This window comes from Ipomoea nil, unplaced genomic scaffold, assembly GCF_001879475.1.
Source record: "Ipomoea nil cultivar Tokyo-kokei standard unplaced genomic scaffold, Asagao_1.1 scaffold3069, whole genome shotgun sequence".
Lineage (NCBI taxonomy): Eukaryota > Viridiplantae > Streptophyta > Magnoliopsida > Solanales > Convolvulaceae > Ipomoea > Ipomoea nil.
In genome coordinates this window covers 6,078,003-6,099,169 of record NW_017619497.1, presented here as the reverse complement: position 1 = coordinate 6,099,169, position 21,167 = coordinate 6,078,003, and the positions used below count along the sequence as shown (strand labels likewise).

The 21,167-nt window shown below is 35.1% G+C and overlaps 1 protein-coding gene and 1 non-coding gene across 4 annotated transcripts; one reads left to right on the top strand and one right to left on the bottom strand.

The window, feature by feature from the left end:
- Positions 1–4,094: 4,094 nt before the first annotated feature.
- On the bottom strand, positions 4,095–6,281 carry LOC109165745 (F-box/kelch-repeat protein At1g30090). 3 transcript variants are annotated; one of them, XM_019314657.1, is made up of 2 exons: positions 6,158–6,281; positions 4,095–5,594 (listed from the first exon to the last, which is right to left on the bottom strand). In XM_019314657.1, the coding sequence occupies exon 2, from the start codon at positions 5,487–5,489 to the stop codon at positions 4,284–4,286; it is 1,206 nt and encodes a 401-aa protein (XP_019170202.1). In that variant the 5' UTR covers positions 5,490–5,594; positions 6,158–6,281; the 3' UTR covers positions 4,095–4,283. The 3 variants fall into 3 exon arrangements, with proteins under 3 accessions (XP_019170202.1, XP_019170201.1, XP_019170203.1); XM_019314656.1 differs by having other exon boundaries at positions 4,095–5,545; XM_019314658.1 differs by having other exon boundaries at positions 4,095–5,545; positions 6,162–6,281.
- Positions 6,282–20,311: 14,030 nt separating this feature from the next.
- TRNAT-UGU lies at positions 20,312–20,383 on the top strand. The gene has a single exon. It is a non-coding gene; the product is annotated as a tRNA-Thr (tRNA).
- Positions 20,384–21,167: the final 784 nt, after the last annotated feature.

Below are 21,167 nucleotides of genomic sequence, written 5' to 3'. Positions count from 1 at the left end.
TGAAACAATTTCTATGAGTTTGAATTTAGAGGAGATTAAAAGGTGTTGGTTGGGGGGGGGGGGGGGGGGGGGGTTGATCTCAATAAAAGGACTTCCAGGCATTCAAATTAAAATCATAACTTCACCACAAAAACTGGGTAGCCTTTTTTCACCACTCTCTGTCTGGCCTCTTAATAAGAGCATCACATGATACAACACTCAAGTCAAGACCTTAATTTCACCACAAAAGGTAACTCGTGAATTAAAGTTTAGCCCCAGCTTAAGTACCACTTCACAATTTCTTGTGAAGTCGATGTGGAATCGTATTACTTGAATTGAATCTTTGAGCACCCGAAGTTGTAAATGTATCTAAGTTGTGCTGGATTTTTTAATGTAATAATCGGGTTAGAGAAGAAGCAAGAAGAATATGGAAAGTTGAGTAAATGGTACATACCCTTCAATAACATTGATTTGTTCTACCAGGACCAGGCTGTGTTTTTAATATTTAGGGGTGACAATAACCTCAACCCAATCTTCATTCATGGACATTCTGAACTCTTCAAATCCAGAAAGAGCACTTTCATTACTCAAGATTTTTTGTCAAATTTTTCAACTTACAAGGAGACTAGGTGAGAGAGGGGGCTGAAAGTGGATGGTTCAGCAATATGAACAAATAAAAGCCCGTTTTCAAAGAGCAGCAGAACAAAGGGTTGGATCCCCTCTATAATTCTTGAAGACTTGTAAACCATGGAGTTGGTGACCATGATCCATTGCCATTCAACCAGCACATGAGTTAGCCTCTGCTCTCTATTCATATATTTTGTCGAGCATTTCTATTTTCAATATACATAGATAAAATGGAAATGTTTCTTTATCAGTATTCAATTATCAATGTTTTGTATGCAGGTTAGAAGGGGGGTTTTTGAAGGGGTCACAGTTTGAGAAAAAGGAACACCAAAAAAAATACCTTAAATCAACACTATCTTAATTACCTTAAATCAGTTGCACTTAAAAATACACAGAGTGGAAGAATGGTCAAAACTGGAACTGAGACTACAACAATCAAACAACATTTGACACTCAAGACATTATTTCTATCTTGAAAGGCTAAGATCATAGCTCCCAAAGCCAAAACAAATCAAATGGTCATTCTAATAACTACATTGTTCTTGGAGAATAATCACAAAAAAGCAATATGCATGGACACCATTTGACTAAGTCATTACTAAACTTGTAATCTACAAACTTTCAAATCAAATGCATTACAGGGGGAACAGAGGAGACCTGCAGAGATTAATAATAAGGAAAAGATTCTCCTCAACTTGGTGAACAACGAAGTCCAGAAAACTTATACACCACAGTACATCATTAACACGTTAATGCATTTTTCTCTGGAAGTTATGAAATGAGAAATGGGGACTATTATGTTAATGTGTATCCTTCATTTCCAGCCGGTTTTGCATTTCAGGTCTGACATCCAAAATAAAAAGATGCATTTTTTAACAATCTTGGGAAGATGAAGAGAGCCAAAGCCAGTGGATGGATTCTAAAACTAATTATTCAGAAGAAGAATAGGCAATTGGCCTTAAGAACCAAGGCTGTTAATCTCTGGTTAAACCTAATCAATCAGAAAATATGGCCATTGTCACAAGAAACTAAGGATGTTAATCTAAGTTTAATGAAGTATTAATGAAAGCTGTTTTAGGTTCAAGATCATTACAAGTAGCTACACATCCAAAACCTGGGAAACAATTTCAACCATCTGCCCAAAAATTTGTGCTTTCAAATTCTACAATAATCAAGAATCCTTATGCAAGTTGCACAGAACAGAATCTGACATGAAAGACTGCAAAGATGAAATTGCTCATTTTACCTACTTGTTTATTACTCATTGGTCAAATCTAACTTTCTTTCTTTCTTTGTTTATTTTCTTTAATAATTTTTAATTTGATTTTTTATAGTATCATAGTTTCTAAACCTATAAATTTTATATACTATAATACTCCACTAAACTTAACATTATGAAAAATTAAATTAAAAATAACCTCAGTCAAGACTTTGTTTAGACACCTAAATTGGTGAATGCTTCAATCAACAATCATAAGCTTTCAAACAGACTAAGCTAAAGTGCTAAACTCCATATAAATATACAAAATCAGCAAACATTTTCACCAAAGGTAGAAAGAAAATCCATGAAAAAATAAAAGAAATATCAATTCCCTCACATTCAATTCCCAGTTTTGTACAGAAATGCAGAATAAAAGCGGTATAAGATAACATCGATACCAAGTAATTTATCTTTTAACAGTAGGGATTGTGAAAAGAACCGGCGATCGGGTTTGCTAATGGCGTAGAATTTCGAGGATCAAACGGCTTTGACGACAGGAGAGGCGGCGGAGTAGTAGGCTTCGGCCGGTGTGGGATCCGGGTTGAGAGGGACCCGAGCGTCGTGATCGTCCGGGTCGTAATCCGGGTTGAGGTTGCGATCCACGGCTTCCCGGCCCTTCTCCAGGCAAGGCTTGCAGGCCATCTCGATGGTGATCCACCCAAGTATTACCCCCGCTATTGCTATTAAGGATGCTGTCAACGCCCCCATTTCTCTTCTCTCTTCTCTCTTCGCTTCTCACTTCTCTCTGTTGTAATCTGTATACGAACAATTTCTGATCAAATGCGAATATGTCTTCAATGTGCGTATACACTTCTGTATGTTTTTGTATTATTTTGATACTAGATTTATACGTGACAATTCATTTTAAGTATTTTTTTTATCTAATTATTCAATTTTGATCTTAGTATAGTATTATTGTAACATGATCATTTATTTTTATCTTTTATCAATAAAACAGTTTAAATATTGTTAAATACAAGAACATTTTGATATTCAATTATATTTTTTTTAAAAAAAAATATAACGAATCAACTTACTTTGTATGGAGAGCCTTAAGTGATATCCTTCCTATTACCAATAACTTGGTTATAAAGAGAGTGGAAGTCGATCCTACTTGCGCCATGTGTGGTATCATTCATGAAGACACTATGCATTCTTTGGTATTGTGTGATTTTGCAAGCTCCGTATGGCCTGAATCCCACATTCCAATCTCCAATATTGTGACAAATATTTTTCATATTTGGTTTGGTGAAGTTATGAATATTTTAGACACTAATGAGATCATGTTCACAGCTGTTATTCTATATTCCATTTGGAAGGCAAGAAATGGTGCGGTTTGGGATGCTTATCTTCCGACGCCGAGGAAACTTGTGGCGACCGCCATAGTCGCCATGCATGCATGGCGCCGTGTACACCCGGACAACAGCCGTCTCCAGCTGAGCCTGCCGAGTCTGTCGCGAGACATTCTGCTATCATGGACCACACAGCTGCACCACCATCGTGGACATGTCAGTTTGACGCCGGGTACCATCCTTCGACAAACAAAGCCACGGTTGGAGCAGTGCTTCTCGACGAGAATGGAGGTTATGCTGCGACTTTCAATGTCGTTCTCCCGGGTTTTTTTTTCCCTTTGCTGAGGGATCGCGGGAAACGGTCTATAGACCTTCTCACAGACTGTCTAACCCTTCAGCATTACCTGCCCTCGGTCGCTGCTCCAATTCATTCGTACGTCGGCTATGCTATTGATAGTTGCAGATCCTACATATCCTCTTTCGGTTGCTGTTTAATTAAGTTTATTCCTAGATCGGATAATTTATTAGCTCATACTTTAGCTTCTACAGCTTTTGACCAAACTACTGCTTATCTCTATTATATGCCTCTTTGGTTGCTTTCAAAAAAACTACATTGTAACAATTTTGTTGATGGAGGATTAAAAACGGTCCTGCCATAATAATATTAAGACCAAATGAAGATATTTTAATAAAAAATTTTTCTAATAAAAAGAAATTAAAAGTGGACAGTCACCTATAAATATAAAACCAAAAATAGAATTAACTATATCAAATTATATGATAATGTGGATGTTTAGTTGTCGAATAATAATCTAACTCGCGACAATCCGTGCAAAGTTGATCAAATTGTTGCGAGCAGGTTTTAAGCGTAACAAAGTGCAAACTTTTATACTAACAACAGCCAACTTGGATCTCTTCTTTCATGACAATATATATAACCTTCTAAAACATGGTAAGTCTAATTTATTGTGTATAAATACAAGAGAATCTAAATTCAGATGAAGATTCTTCACTCACATACACAACCTTAAAGAAAACAAACACACTATCCTCAAATTAAAGTACTCTTTCTAAAAACTCTCATATTCTAAACTCTCTGTGATCATATATTACAGTTGAAGAGACTAAGCAAAGAGAACCTGTGCACTTGATGGTGATAGTTCAGATAGGCTATCAGGTGCATCCATGACTTGCCATTCAACATTAAAGTTCGGGTTTTCGCATTGCTGGTGCCTCGTGACATGTCCCACCGCGATGTTAAGGTTTTGTCCTACGACGATGATCCGGTTGCCACAGCAGTTGACACAGAAAGGTTTGCGTATCAGCTCGGGCAACGGGAGTCCATCGATCATGTCCCAGTTATCTGTCTCGAAGTTGTAGACCTTAACTTTTGCCCTCTCGTGCTCTGAAACAACGAACAAGTGCCCGTCAATCACGACGCTCGAGCCAGTCCAACCTTCTCGAAGTCCAGACGGCATGCCCTCCCACTTATCTGTTTTCGGGTCGTATACTTGTCCCCTAGGAACCACATAGAAGGGCCAAAACCAGCCCTCGGTTATGAAAAGCTTCCCGTTCAGGACTGCTGCATCGTACGAGGACATGTATATGCCAATATTGGAAACCGATCGCCATGTCCCGGTGTAAGGATCTAGGGCTTCGGCTGAGTTGAGCTCGAAAAGATCCGAACTATTCCCTCCAGCAACATAAATCATCCCGTCTATAACCCCACTGCCAAAAAAAGACCTCGGGGTAATCATACTTTTCATGACGGTCCATCGGTTACACCCAACTTCGTACTTTAGTACCAAATTAAGGGGACAATCGGTATCAGAGACTAACCCCCCGCAAACAAACATAACACCCTCGTGAGGCATCGAAATGCACCTGAACCCGTGGGGTATGACCTTGTCCTTGCAAGGCATTGCGGGTATGGCGTGCCAAGAAAAGCTCGTCAGATCGAAAACCTTCCATTCAATTTTCCCAGTGCATTTGTGAAAGGCAAACACGAAAAGCCACGGGTCATGAAACGAGAGTTCTTTTCTCCGAGAAAAGAACCTCTCCTTACTGCCAAAAAGCAAATACCAACGCTTACACACAGCCCTACAGCTAAGATGGTTATCAACCGGAACCCTGAGGAGGCAATTGAGCCCAACATCATCCGGGAGCCCGGGAATTAGAGGCTCTCCCTTCAGAGCCAATTCGTTGTCCAACCAAGGATCTAGCAGAGTGGAACCTACTACCGCTATCCTAAATTTCGGGGACAATGTCATATGGGAATCCCCCAGTTTATGCACTGGAGATTGTTGAGACGATACCCTTACCCTTTGCATCTTTAACCTTCACATAATCACACCATAGATGCTCATCTTCAACATCTCGCACTACTCTATCAAAGCCGATTGTAAATAGGCATCAATTTTTCACAACCAAACCATCTATCATAACACAAAATTAGACGAATTAACACCAACACTCATCATATAACATAGGCATCACAAAATCATAGTATCAAACAAAAGTATCACCACCTAGCCAAGGGAACAACCAAGCCACTTCTCCTCCTAAAGTAAGACATACAAATACAAAAACCCCCCATTAACTCGGTCCTAATCATATCTATAACTAAAGCATCACAAATTTAAGCAAGAAAAATGAAAATTCAAGGCAAACTTTGACACTTACAGACTTACAGTTCATAAATTTTCACAAATAAAGCGATATTCATTCAAGATTTAGAAGAAAACAAAACCCCACTTCAAAAATCACAGAAAAGAAGCATAAAACGCTAAAAGTTGAAGTCTTTATCACAGTTCTGTTACGAAAAATAAGAGCAGAAAGAATAAGCTTCAGAACCAGAAGAAAATAGAACCCCCCACTTCAAAAGTCACAGAAAACGCTAAAAGCTGAAGTCTTTATGACAGTCCATTCTGTAGCGAAAAATAAGAGCAGAACACGAAACTGAAATTAAAATTAAAGAAAAGGGTAGCCGTAAACTTACAGACCCAAACGAAGATGGTGATGAGGGTGAAGAAGGCTATTCAGCTCTCTAGAAGACTAGAAGAAAAATCTTTTGTTTTGTACACCGTATAAGTTTGCAGCCTCAACATTATTTGTCACCAAAACTGTTTGCTCAATGGTTCATTAGGCAACATTTAGAAGAACAGACCAAAGTTTAAATTATACTAAACAATAAGAATTATACTTAAAAATGAATAAATTCTTTATGTACATCAACATTTGACCATATTTATTAAACCATTAAATTATCGTGATTTATATTCTTATAAATATTCTATAAAACTGAAATATGAAATTCTGTAATTAGAGATTCAACTTTTTGTGAGAGAAAGAAAACGACTTGGCATTCATGGCTGGACCCTCTCACGCTCCATGTGGGAGCGTTCGATGTACACAGCCTCAGTATAGCTGTATTGATGCCCAAAGCTTGGCCACCCCTATTGAATCATGATTGGTGGATAATACATTGTCAGCCTCATGAAAAAGAAATTTCAAAAAAAAAAAAAAAAGAAAGACTTTTCTTATAGAACTGGCTATGGATAAAGAATAGAAAATTAAAAATAGAATACTTGAGTAATTAGTATATACAAAGATGCTCAAGTAAAGATAAAAGTAAACAATCTTAAATTGCAACCCTTGGGTTTAGATCAAATAAATTACACCCCACGACACTGTCAATTTAGTTAGTTCATGCTAAGTAAATACACAATGAAATTTTAGCAATTGAAATAAAAGAGTTATACCTAATGTAGTAAGCTTATGATGAACACCGATCCTTTTACCTAATTTGTGGAAATCTAGGAGTGAGTATGGATAAGATCAATTAAATTATAAGGCATCCCAGTCAAATTGATCAGCTGACTCGGTAATTATAAAGTTTTAAATTTGACTCTCCATAAAAAACGATCTTTTGATCTTCTCGAGTAGTGACGGAGCTCTTCTTGATTCGATTCGATTTGAGTGCACCGAAATGCCTAATGCATCATTTCAATTTTCAAATACCAGTTGCGGTAATTCAAAATCAAATAAATTGGCATTAACTCGAAGTAGCGTACAAGTTTCTAATGCATATTTGCGTATGTATAGGCCAATTCTTGAATGGGACAGATTAAATCATAAAGCATGTGAACTAACAGAGCTGTATTTCTAGAAGATTGTTGATGTTTTTTTTTTTTTTTTTTTTGGTTTTTCTTAGATCCAATACAAATTGGACTATTGTCTTTTAGTTCAGAGACAATGGTACTGTAATAATAGAGTATGGGTGTAAGGAACCAAGTTGGAGAATGGGTGTAAGGAAACAACTTGGTCCATTGTTCTAATAAACGAAAATTGCCGGTATGGACAGCTCAACTAATCATAAAAGTGAAAGTTGGAAAGAATAACCAGGGATCGAGTCTCACCAGCAGCAGTGTGAATCTCTCAAAGTGATAGGGACTCCTTGTGCAAGTGAGTAAATGTCTAGCCTCTATGGTTCATGTTCAGTTGAGTTAGCCATGTGACAATTTTTGTTATTAACATCATTATCTTTATTTCACTTTCAAATTTCAACCCTGCCCAAAAAAAAAAAAAAAAAATCAACCCTGCCAGATTCTTTGCCTATTTTATTGCCTTAATGGTATTATATTGGTACGATTATTCCATATTTATAACCTTATTCTTAGGAAAATCCGAAACATGTACATAAATGCTTCAAGCTACCTAAAGCAACCAAATTCACTTAAAAAAAAGCATGTGTTTCCAATGCTTTTTATCTCAATGGCTATCAATCAAAGTTTCACCATTTAAATACTTCATTATTTTTGATGATTTTATCAGGACCGAATCCACCATAAATGGACTATAGAGCTAGGCTCATAAGAGTATGTACCAATCATTATTGCAGACCATGGTCCACACAGTTGGAGAATCGTACCATGGTGTTGCTGTAAGTACAAAGGACCACGAGCCACTAGACCAGGAGAGATGTAGTGAATAAGGGATGATGTTTAAAGGGAGACATGATGTCATTTATATAGTGTAAACACCCTCCGGATGCTTGACAAGTGTAAAAACCCTCCAGATGTTTTGCCTTTCATCTAAACCGTGGACGTGTCTCCCACTACTTTGCTGTCAACACTGTACTTTACACCTAAATATGTATAGCATCCTGCTACGCCTTTACAAACAAGAGATAGAGTAGCTTAGTTAATTGGTGGGTGTGTTACTAGGCTTGAGGTTGCGGGTTTTAACCTCCAAATAAAATAGCAATTGGGACCATGGCTCCATCAATTTTCTTTTTATTTTGTGATACTCAAGTAACCCAATTTCTTCAATTATAATTTTGACATTTCACGGAAGAAAAAAATTGGTGTACAATAACAAGAAGCTAAGGTTGAGAATTCCAGGAGTGGCATTGACTCTTTGTGCTTCAATAGATTGAGAAAATATGTGTGAACAGATACTACATTGTAAAAACTTGAGTAGTACTCCAAAAAAAATTCTCTTGATGAAACTATAAAGCGATCCAATCATTATTGCGTGGACCGTGGTCCACACTGTCAAAAAATACATAAAGTACATTATTCTAACTAATAAAATACATTATTCTAAATTCTAACACATAAAGTGCATTACTCTAACTCATAAAATACATTATTTTATCTCAGAAATTCCAGTATTCTAACACATATAGAGTACATTATTCTAACTCATAGAATATATTACCTTACCTCAGAATATTCATTATTCTGACACGCACACGAAACAAACAATTTTTTTAACATCAAAACGATTTCGTTTTGAACCGTGATCTATACAACCACACAATAATTTGCCAAGGCACATCTCAGTGGGCTTTTAAAGTATTTTTTTAGGCCAAACCAAGATGACAATTGAATAGGCCCAAATTTACAATATAACAGAAGTTGAGATTAGTCTGAAGAGTAATTCTATAGAAGCCCATTTCATTTCGTTCCGGCAAATTATGCTGTGAGCACGGCAAATTATCCGAACCTGATTTTTTTTTTTTTTTAAGGGGGAGACTGCGCGTTTTATTAAAACGACGTCGTTTTTGCATCTGTATGCACCATGCATGGTGCATACGGATGCAAAAACGACGTCGTTTTAATAAAACGCGCAGTCTCCCCTTAAAAAAAAAAATCAGGTTCGATTCCCAGCAACATATGAACTAAAATTCCATAATCGATGAACTATAATTCCATAATCGATGAACTATAATTCCATAATCTAATCTATGAACTAAAAATTCCAGAATGAATGAACTAAAATTCCATAATCTATAAACTAAAATTTCAGAATCGATGAACTACAATTCCATAATCGATGAACAATAATTCCATAATCAATGAACTATAATTCCATAATCTATGAACTAAAATTCCAGAATGAATGAACAATATAATGTTGTTGCTAGGAATCGAACCTGAATTTTTTTAAAAGGGGAGACGCGCATTTTTTAATAAAACAACGTCGTTTTGACATCTGTATGCACCATGCATGGTGCATATGGATGCACAACATAACGATTGAAATTATGAATATACAGTATAGAAATTATGGATATGGAATCTACCGTATAGAAACTATGGATATGAAATTATGAGCTAACCCATATAAAAAAAAAAAAAATCTTTAAACGACCTAGCGAGTGTTACTGGTGCGCGAAATGCTCGCATACACCAACTTTAAAAAGCTCAACTTCCTGCAAATTATGTTTTCTTTTCTCTTTTCTTCTCTTTCTTCAACCTCACATCAATTGGCAGAAAATACTTGCAAAAAAATCACATGTATGTGGGTTAGCCCTAGAACAACTTTCAGTACCCTTGGAGCTTAGGGCTTAGGTTGACCCTTTGCAAGTTCAAAGGGTCACTCTTGTTGTTTCAAACGCCTTCATCATTGAATTCAAGTCTTTCGGTTTCAAATCGTACATACACTACATTATCATCTATCATTTAACATAAATAAATAAATTAAAATTTGTAAATCTTATCACCTTTAATTTATGCAAAAGAAAAAGAAAGAAGAAGTGGGATTCTAATAAAGAGTTCGATGCAGTACAGAGTACTGAGTACAGGTCAAGTTGCATGAGGAGTTCCGGAATGTTAGGGGGTCCTAATATATGATTATTATTGATTAATTATCCACTCTCCATTCAACCTATACTATAGTCGTACCAACTTGCTCTTTGATGGAACTATGAAAAGGAGATATAACCACACAGCAGAAAAGTTTCTCTCTCTCATTTTCATACATTAATTGTTGAATCAAAATGTACCATTATTAAAAGTGACATATTTCTAATCGCTGAGATTTAAATTTGACATTATTTTGAACTTAAAGATTAGAAGTCGTCAAAGAATGTGGTAGTTGATAAATTTTCACCTTGAAACTTTTTTGTTCAATATTTTTAATGCCGGTAACAAATGGAACAATACATCAATGAACTCTCAAGGTAGAGCATACCTATATAGAGAGCACTACCAAAGGACAGAAGGTGTACACTGGATTGTGATCCTAGCTGACAAAGGATCACAATGTGTTTTTTTTTTAATACTATTAACTCCATTTCAAGGTAGTATATCAGTATATGTTTTATACTTTTTCAAATTATTAGAGCCCAAATAGTCAATATCCCACCACCAAGGTTCGATCCTATGACCTTTCCTAAAGGGGAGCCACAGATGACAGATGTGTCATCTGAACAAGGTGCTTGACAACGAAAATATGTTATTCCATATGGAGTCTTTATTTTAAAAACTTAAAACCCAACTTGTAAAGGTTTACCAGGAAAAGAGTTTGAAATGCTTAAGAAACATTAAATTTCCACCGAAGGCATTGACGGCTAAAGTCAAATATGAGACATGCGCACCTGCTGTAGGTCACTTCAGTATTTGGAGGATCATTTGATGATTAGGAAAATTATAGTGCTATCTCAAAGAGATTATCGCATTAGAAAAATTATGTGTTACAGACATGATTAATACGATGTTGACAATAATTAAACTTCTGATTTTTAAGTACGAGAATCATGTTTCATTTACTTGAACACTTCTTTCGAAGTATGATCTTTCTCTTCTTGTATATATAGGTGTGTCGGGGTGGGGGTACTAATCTTCTTCTAAAATAAAAATGCAATTCAATTGGGACGAGAACGGGGATCAGGGTGGGAATTGTTTCACCTACTTGAACACTTCTTTCGAAGTATGATCTTTCTCTTCTTGTATATATAGGTGTGTCGGGGTGGGGGTACTAACCTTCTTCTAAAATAAAAATGCAATTCAATTGGGACGAGAACGGGGATCAGGGTGGGAATTTCGAGAATAGAGATGAAGGATATATTCTCCGCTCTGTTCCACCCCGTTAACATTCCTACAAGCTATAAGTTGAGCAGAGGCGGACCCAGCATGGGGGCAGTGGGGTCAGCTGCCCCCCCCCCTCACCCCACCCCCACCACATATATAACCCTTGTATGTATATATGTATATATAGTACAAGTTTTAGTATAAGTATAATAAAATATATAAAAATCAACAAAAGATGAGTAGATCAAGTGGTAAGGAGCGTGTTATCTTTGCTAGACTAGATGCCAGGGTTTGAATCCTTTTGCTGCTGTGCAGATTTGTTCCTTGTTACTTTGGCAGCAAATTGTTCATGTTATATTTAATTATGAGTTAATACCCAAAATCGTCCTCGACTATAGTGGTTTTTCTCAATTTCGTCCTAAACGACTTTGGTGACCTAATATCGTCCCAAACTTTTGTGTTTCGCTCAATTTAGTCCCAGACTTTTGTGGTTTTGCTCAATTTAGTCCATCATTTGTTATTCTGTCCATTTGGTGTTAAATAAATAGACAATTCAGTAATTTTAATATTGGCATCTCTTTACTCATAGACATGTGAAGTGCGAAATCTCTTTTTTTTTTTTTTTTTACGAATTACTCCTAAAACTGCGAATATAAAATTTGATTTGCAGGTTGGGAGTAATTCTGGGTGTAATTCGTACAAGAAAGAGGAATTTCGCACTTCACAAGTTGAAAGTAAAGAGAGATCAATATTGACATTACTGAATTGTCACATTATTTAACACCAATTTGATGGAATAACAAATGGAGGACTAAATTGAGCGAAACACAAAAGTTTGGGACGATATTAGGTCACCAAAGTCATTTAGGACGAAATTGAGAAAAACCACTATAGTCGAGGACGATTTTGGGTATTAACTCATTTAATTATTTTCTATGACTTTTAAACACTTCGTATTAATTAATTGTGAGATTTACATATATATAACTTTCTTTCATATCAATAATGAGATGTGTTTATAATGTATTTTTTAGTCCACATCCAACAATATTTATCGTTATACTTTTAAATGTTTTTTTTTTTTTTTTTATCAAACTATCTATTTTGTTTTAATGTGTTTTGCTCCCACGGAAAAGAATTTCTGGGTCCGCCACTGAAGTTGAGCCTCACTAGATCAGGTGCCACATATTCTATCACATTTATTTCTATTGTATACGAAATTTCACTCGCAACATAATAAAGTTAGCCTAAATTTTGTGTGGAGCACAGACACGCTGATAGAGAAGCTTTTGGGGCCTTAAAATTTTAAATCTGATGATCTGATATCCCCAAAGACTTTAAATTGACTGTATGGAGTTTGTATACCATAAAATAGATTCTGATTTTATAATTAGTTACGTACCTAATTACGTGCCTAATTACATATATAATTGTCGACCAGTACAGCGCTACATATGAGATTAACGTTTTCTACTTTGTGTTTAACATATAGCATGCTTATGATTGTGTCTGGTTTGTGCATTTGGACCAGAATAATTCTGACACAATTTCCACAATTTTGTTTTCTTGGAGTTTACTTGTGAACTGTGATCAAAAGTGATCAAGTGAGTAAAATATGATTATTGTACTAAAGGTCATAAGTTTCATTTTTGACAATACTCTCTTAATCAAGTCCGTCACACATGATCTTACTTGTCCAGTATGATTTGCAAGTTATGTATTACACGAGTGTAGTGTGATTTATTTCATGCACATTCTCAGATAATGGTGCCGTCTTATCCTCGTTATATAAAAAAAAAAATGTATATACCAATTTGATCATGTACATATCTATCTGCAAAGCTATTTAAACATCTGGGAGGCCGGCAATCGTAACCAAGCAAGTTGGTCGAACAGTTGGCTTGATAATCACAGGGCTCAAAGTTCGACTCTCCATAAAAGATGTTTATTGGCGAGCAAACCTGCTAGGCTGATCTTTTACCGTACCGATTAGAGTCACAAAACAGACTTCACTGAATAATCAGGTGCAAGGCTCTCATTATTTGAAAACGTTTAGACTTAATGACTGCGGTTATGGTTATTATAGTTGACTGTCTTTTATTCTAGTTATTGTAGTTGGCTTTGTTACGTAAAGATTGTGTGGAGATGGAATTGAAGATGCACAATAGGGAAAAAGCAAATTTGACCCCAAAAAAAGGGGTTATAATTACGTTTCGATTTTCCATCTACATTTGTGGACAGAAATTACAAAGTCATCAAGAGTCAAATCTAATAATTTTGAAATTTTCCAGAGGTAGACGGAACCAAAATAAAAATAAAATGTTAGCATTACTTTTTGTTTTTTAACGATGAAAGAAATTTAATCGCTATTACTTGAAGTTACGTATGTATTGAATAAATTATAATCGTGTGTATGTATTAGCTTGTAAATCATACAAGAAAGTTAAAAAGAAAAACCCAATTCATCACTAGCTATCTACTGTCGTGCATGTGTAATTTGACTATACATCTTTCATGTTTAATTAGAATATTTTTTTTTATGGTGAAAATTCACAACTACTACGTAAGAGTATATACTATGTAAATCGCATACTGTGTAATTATATAATAACCGATAAACACAGAATATATATTGTGTAAATCGCATTACTGTATAATTGCATAATAACCGATAAACACAGAAAAGATAAACTGTGAACTAAAAAGACATGCATTCTGGCATTATTGCTTGACCCAAAAAATGAAATATATATGATGTGGAAGGCATGCATTAAGCCTTTTTATTAGTTGTTTCCTTAAAAATTAGGGTTCATGCACCATCCATCAAAAAACAAAAATATCTGAGGACTAAACGTGCTAGCCTAACTTTCACCATAGAAAACCAAACAACATATCTTTTATGTTTCTTGCAGACTATGAATACTTCTGGATCCAAACAAACAAGTCATGGTTGAGGATAAACGACTCAACAGTTATATATATATATATATATATATATATATATATATATATATATATATATATGATTTTATTAAAGAATATGCCCTGTATGACACCGTCAGCTCTCGACGAAATAGATTTTAGTTAAAATGTAATACTTTTTATGAGTGTAGAGAAAAGTATTATATTTTGGGTCACACTAATTGTGTGGGACCGTCTCCCGGATCCTTATTCGTAAGGCGGGTTAGATCGGATCGAATTGAATCAACATGCAAATGTCATACTTATATGCTCAAATGTAATACTAATCAGGAATAAAATTTTTGTTACTTATAAAGAAAATGTAATACTTTTGCATTTTGATGTAAAAATATTATATTTTCCATCAAAAGTATTACATTTTTCATAATTCATAATAAGTAATAATGTTGGCAAGTGCCCCTTACTTATAAGGGAAAACTAGTTTTTTACGCGCATTGCGCGATTGGGATAATGCCCAATGTTTTTTTTTTTTTGTTTTTTTTTTTAAATAAGTACTTTAAAGTATATTAAGGCAAGATTATATTGAAATTGTTCATGCATAAATAATTGAAGATTGAATTTGCGTATTTAAATAGGTAATTCTTCTCCCAAAGGTTGAGTCCCCTACCCCAAGGGCCCCCCACACTCTGACCCGACAGAGCATTGTAGGAAGTTGTAAATCACGGTGACTCAATGGTTCAGCAGACAGGACCAAATGCCGGTGCGAACAAGGAATCTGCCCACTTTGGACATAATTCCCGCACTGCCGCCGCCGAGGTTCAAACCTTGGTCTCTTCTCCCAAATACTGCCCACTAAACCATTGAGCTAAGCCCGTGCGGGTTAGATAGGTAATTCTAAGTTTACAAATGCAAGATAATATAGTCAAGATTGATTATAATTGTCAATAAAATAATTGTATAGGTATGGTTGAAACCAAATACGGGACATAAGGGAGAACAAATAAAAATTAGGGCATAAAATATTAAATATATACTAATATTGTTTGAGGAGATTTCGACATTAGGATTTGTGGTTAAGTTCTATTAAGACTTTAATATTAGAATTAGATTAATGGTGTAATTATAATTCTATATTAGACGTTAATATTATAATTAGACTAACGGTGAATTAACGGTATTTAACGGAAAAGTTAAATGGATAATCATATAATTAAGGATAAATTAGAAAATTTTTTTAAAAAATTAAAACCTGAACAATTTGAACCATTCATTTGATTTAATAATTTGGCGGTCATTTTTTCTACCCAATGTTAATAATTAAATAAATTCGTTGGTCAAATTCGCTAATATAATCCGCGCGCTAACTGCTGATTGTCAAACAAGGACATTGCAAGGTAGTTCTCACTTCAATTTGTTGTGTGATTTGAATACTCTCTTTGTCACAAAATCTCTCAAGTAGTTAATATGGTTGGTTTTATTAATTATATATTTTTTTAATTTTTTCATGGTATTAATAAAATACTTGGTAAATAAATATATAGCATTATTTTGTATTATAACTTTGATATTTAATTAGAAAAATAGTGCACAAAAAAGATAATAGACAATGTAGTGAATATAATCAATTGATGAATTTGAATGTAAAAATTTTTACATTTGAGAAAAATAAAGACAATATAACTAATGAAAATATTTCTCTTAATTAATTTATTGATAATGAATAATTTTTTTTAACTGAATTAAGACATTGTAAGGACAATGTAGCGAATATAATCAATTAATAAATTTGAATATAAAGAATTTTTATATTGTAGAAAAATAAAGACAATATAACTAATACAATTATTTCTCTTATTTAATTTATTGATAATGAATAATTTTTTTTTTTGAATAAAGGCATTGTGGACACATAATTCTAAATTAAAGAAATGCATATCTATAATTTTTTGTTGTAGCTACTAAATTATTATTTATATAATTTAATAAGAGTAAAATAGAGTACTAATTATGCCAACTTTGATTGGGATGAGGTTCGAACCTAAGACCTTTATTTATTTATTTTTTATTTTTTATTTTTATTGAAATCAATGAGTAAGTTAACGGTGAACTAACGGCAATTCTTAAAATTTTAACGGAATTAGTAACGGTGTGTGAGTATTTTAGGAAATTTTAGTGTAAAATTTAAATCTTATCAATCTTTTAATCAATCTGAGCCATTCATTTGATTAAAATCTGTGACCGCCATTTTTTCTACCCATTATAGGCCTAACTCTCTTGGGCTCTTATTAGTATAGTAGATATAATACTTTTGAGGAAAAAAGGATGTATGGATTCTCGAGAAGAGAAGAGCCGTGGTGGTCCCTCTTACATTTTCAAATCGAAATGTAAAAGAATTACATTTATCCTTATATTAGTATTACATTTGAGCATATAATTAAGACATTTAAGTAGTACATTTCTATTTTGACCCGACTCGTCTCACGGTGAGACGGTCTCACACAAGTTTTTGTCTTATATTTTAACTAAAAAATAATACACGTATGACGTATCACGTGAGATAGTCTCACACAATACTTTGATCTAAATACTCCCCCTGCCTCATCCTTAGGGCCTCGTGAAGGGCAAATTATGCCGTGCAACCGTGTGCACCATGCATGGTGCACAAGGGTCTAGATTCATAATTTCTATACTGTAGATTCATAATTTTATAAATATATGTTCATAATTATATTATAGAGCTATATGTTCATAATTTTCGATGTTCATATTCCCAATTGTTGAACTCTGTATTCACAAATCGCATAACTATATGTTCATAATTTGATAACTATACAGTTTAGAAATTATGAATCTACAGTACAGATCGAAATTATGAATCTACTGTATAGAAATTATGAATCTACTGTATAAAATTATGAATCTACGGTTTAGAAATTATGAATCTACAGTATAAAAATTATTAATCTACAGTATAAAAATTATGAATCTGCATGGTGCACACGGTTGCACAACATAACAATCCCTTGTGAAGAGGGTAAGTTGCGGGATGCATTTTAATGGGTCAGTGCTTAGCCCAACTTATGGCCTTGTGGAGATGGGTATATAAATTGTGGCCTTGCGGGGTCTTCTGAAGAGAGTAAATTACGGGAAGCGACTCAATGAGTTAGGAACTTAGAGCATGTTTTAGTACACTCTAATCTATTAATAGTGTGTCTATTCAACAAGCATGAGACCTTTCTTAAAAAAAAGTAACAATGATGCCATCAAATCACAAAAATACTTGGCATCATTAATCTTATTATTTGACATTACAAAATTTCTCTATGATTTTATTTCAATCAATTTTGACATTTTTGTCTCCTAGATCCATGGAAATTTATGTTGCTTCCAACAACGTAATTTCCACCAATACCTAATCTTCTTCACCCAACCAATACCTAATTTTAATTGAGAATTGGCCTAATCTTACCTGGCCTACTGATTAAGTACAATTGGAAATTTACTACTGGCCAAACCACTGTACTACACTTTAATTTAGGGTGTGTTTGGAAACCTGGAAAATGAGTTCTGGAAATCATTTTTCAAGTTTCCATTGTTTGAATGTGCTTGAAAAATCAAGTTAACGGAAATCATTTTCCGTTAACTTTGGAAAATAAGCTTGTTTTGGAGGAAAATGACTTCCCCTTTTTTTGGGGGAAGTCATTTTCCAACTTTTACACCAACATCACACCACCACCAACATCATCAACACCATACCACCACCACCACACCACTAGCATCACACCACCACCACTACCACCACCGTCGCCGCCGCCACCACCACCATACCACCGCAACCGCCGCCGCCACCACCACCATCACACCACCACCGCCACCACCACCACCCCACCGCAACCACCGTCGCCGCCGCCACCACCACCATACCACCGCAACCACCGTCGTCGCCACCACCACCATCAATACCACCGCCGCCGCCACCACCACCATACCACCATACCACCGCCACCACCACCATCACACCACCGCCGCCACCACTACCACGACCATACCACCGCAACCACCGCCGCCACCACCACCACCATACCACCACAACCACCGTCGCCGCCACCACCACCACCACCATACCACCGCAACCACCACCACCACACCATCACCACCACCACTGCCACCACTGTCATACCACCACCAGTTATTATTATTATTATTATTATTATTATTATTATTATTATTATTATATAACAAATAACACCACTACCACTACACCACCACCACCACCATAATATTTTTGATATATTATTAGTTATTTTTTTATTATATTTAAAATTATTATTATATTATTATATATTATTATACATGTTGTAATATTTTAAATAAAATAATTAAAATGTGTAATTATACAATTCTACTCATTTTCCAGAAAATGAACCAAACACACAAAAATAGTTTTCCAGAATGCAACCAAACACTAGAAAGGAAAATGTTTTCCGGAAAATGACTCATTTTCCAGAAGTCATTTTCCTGCTTTCCAAGCGGACCCTTACAGGGCGTTTGGTTGGAGGGATTTTAAATTCCCTTCCCACTTAATTCCCACCTAATTCCAAATGCCATTAATTTCCGTAGTTTGGTTAGAGGGAATTGCAATTCCATGGAATTGCAATTCCCCTATTTTCATGGAATTAAAATCCCATGTCCCCCCCTGGTATTTTAATTCCTGGGAAAAAAAGATAGTGATGAGTCAAAATTACCCCTTCCTTTTTTAACCTAAAATTAATGTCTAACAACAATAATGGACATTTTTGACTTTATACTACTTATTATTCCCTTTCAATTCCCATGTATACCAAACATTGAAATTGAAATTCCCAGTAATTCTATTCCTATCAACCAAACACTGGAATTTAAATTCCCACTTTATTCCCAGTAATTCAACTCCCATGGAATTACAATTCCTTTCCCACATAATTCCCCCCCTCCAACCAAACGCCCGGTTAGTGTAGAATGATTGTAATGTGTTAACCATAAATACAAGCAACTTTTATACTTATTCTCTTCTTCTTTTTTTCTTTTTTCTTTTTTTCTTTCTTTGCGGTGACGAGCTCGGAAAACCAGCAATCACTACTCAATAATATGAATTAAGTAAACATTGCTCATGTACAATAGCCCATAACTTACACATAAAAAAAATAAATAGTACTAAAAAAATTATATGCAACTAGTTTGACTAAAACACCTAAAAGGAGAAAAATAAGAAAAACAAAAGTAATATCAAACATGCACCATGCACACCAAACATAAAGAATCCTAGTTTGCACAGAAAAAAAATGTTCATTTTTATTGAACAAATTCTTCACTTTATGTGAATTGAATGTCTAATTAAGCAATACTCAATAGTCGAGGGACAAAAGGACTAATATTTATATACTTAATTAAGTTGATATTAGCGACTGGATGATTATTTATATATGAATTTGTAACTCAAAAAAAAAATATAAAGAAATATAGGATGATTTTTGAAATTTGAAAGTCTTTCAAATTTTTCAATATTTGGTTATCTAAGAAAAATAAAGTCAATATAATGAAACTTATATATATTTTAGATCAAAGAAAATAGACTCATTTTAGTGAAAATTTTCTTCTAAGGTAACGACATGAAGTCAATTACCATGTAGTATGATGGCATCTCGATTATTCATCCAAGTGGATGGTCAAAGGTTTGAACTCCGTTGGTGGGGGCTTAAATTCTTTGGGCTGAAATCGTTTGAGAAAGTATAGAACATATACTGCCTTGTAAATTCACACACAAGCTAGAGAGAGCTTGTATATTACACATGCAATTTGACTTTTACTTCAAAAGCTAAATTATATTTATATTAGTGCAAATTCACATGTCTTCTAATGTGAGACATGTCAAAGCCCCTATAGCTCAGTGGTAGAGCATTAGTCTTGTAAACTGAAGGTCTGTAGTTCGATCCTGCATGGGGGCACATGATGTTTTAACTTGGGGGGTGTGGTTGAGTGGAAGGGACTTAACCATCCTTAACTAAAGGTCAAGGTTCAATCCTTGGTTTTGGGTATGAAGCGACCTGTCCTAGAAGTCTACAATTCAACGAGTGAATCTGCCTACAATTCAGCGAGTGAATCTGACCCAACTGTCGAACCCAATAGAGGTGCCTACAGCACAAGTACAAAAATCCAATAGAGGTGCCTACAACACAAGTACACAAACCCAATAGAGGTGCCTACAACACAAGTACACAACAAAGATATTAGAAGCCTTCCCAATAGGTAATAGCATCATTGTTTTTTAAGTACACGGGCCGGGTAGCCCGTGTAACCCACGGGTCCAACCCGTGCTGGGCACGGGTTAAACGGGACGGGTTGGGATTTCTCCCACCAAACCCGTCCAAAATTACGGGTAAACGGGCCCAACCCGACGAGTTGGGCCCGTTTTGACAGCTCTACACCCAATTCAGCGAGACGATGAAAACCCAAACTCTATTAATTACTCTATTTTCACCCAAAGTCTATTAATTACTCTATTTTCACCCAAACTCTAAGCGAGATGGTGGAAACCCACAACTCTATTTTCACCCAAACTCTATTAACAACGAATTAGTCTATTGAAAAGCCTCCCAAACTCTATTACACCTTGAGAATTAATCTACTGAAAAGCCTCCCGAACTCTATTTTTCCAACTCTCAATGCATACACACGTTGAGAATTAATTTCTCATTCAGCATTAACCATTTTGAGGATATAATATATCAA

Coding starts and splice junctions, on each gene's coding strand:
- LOC109165745 (XM_019314657.1), bottom strand. CDS start 5,489: ATGCAAAGGGTAAGGGTATCGTCTCAACAATCTCCAGTGCATAAACTG.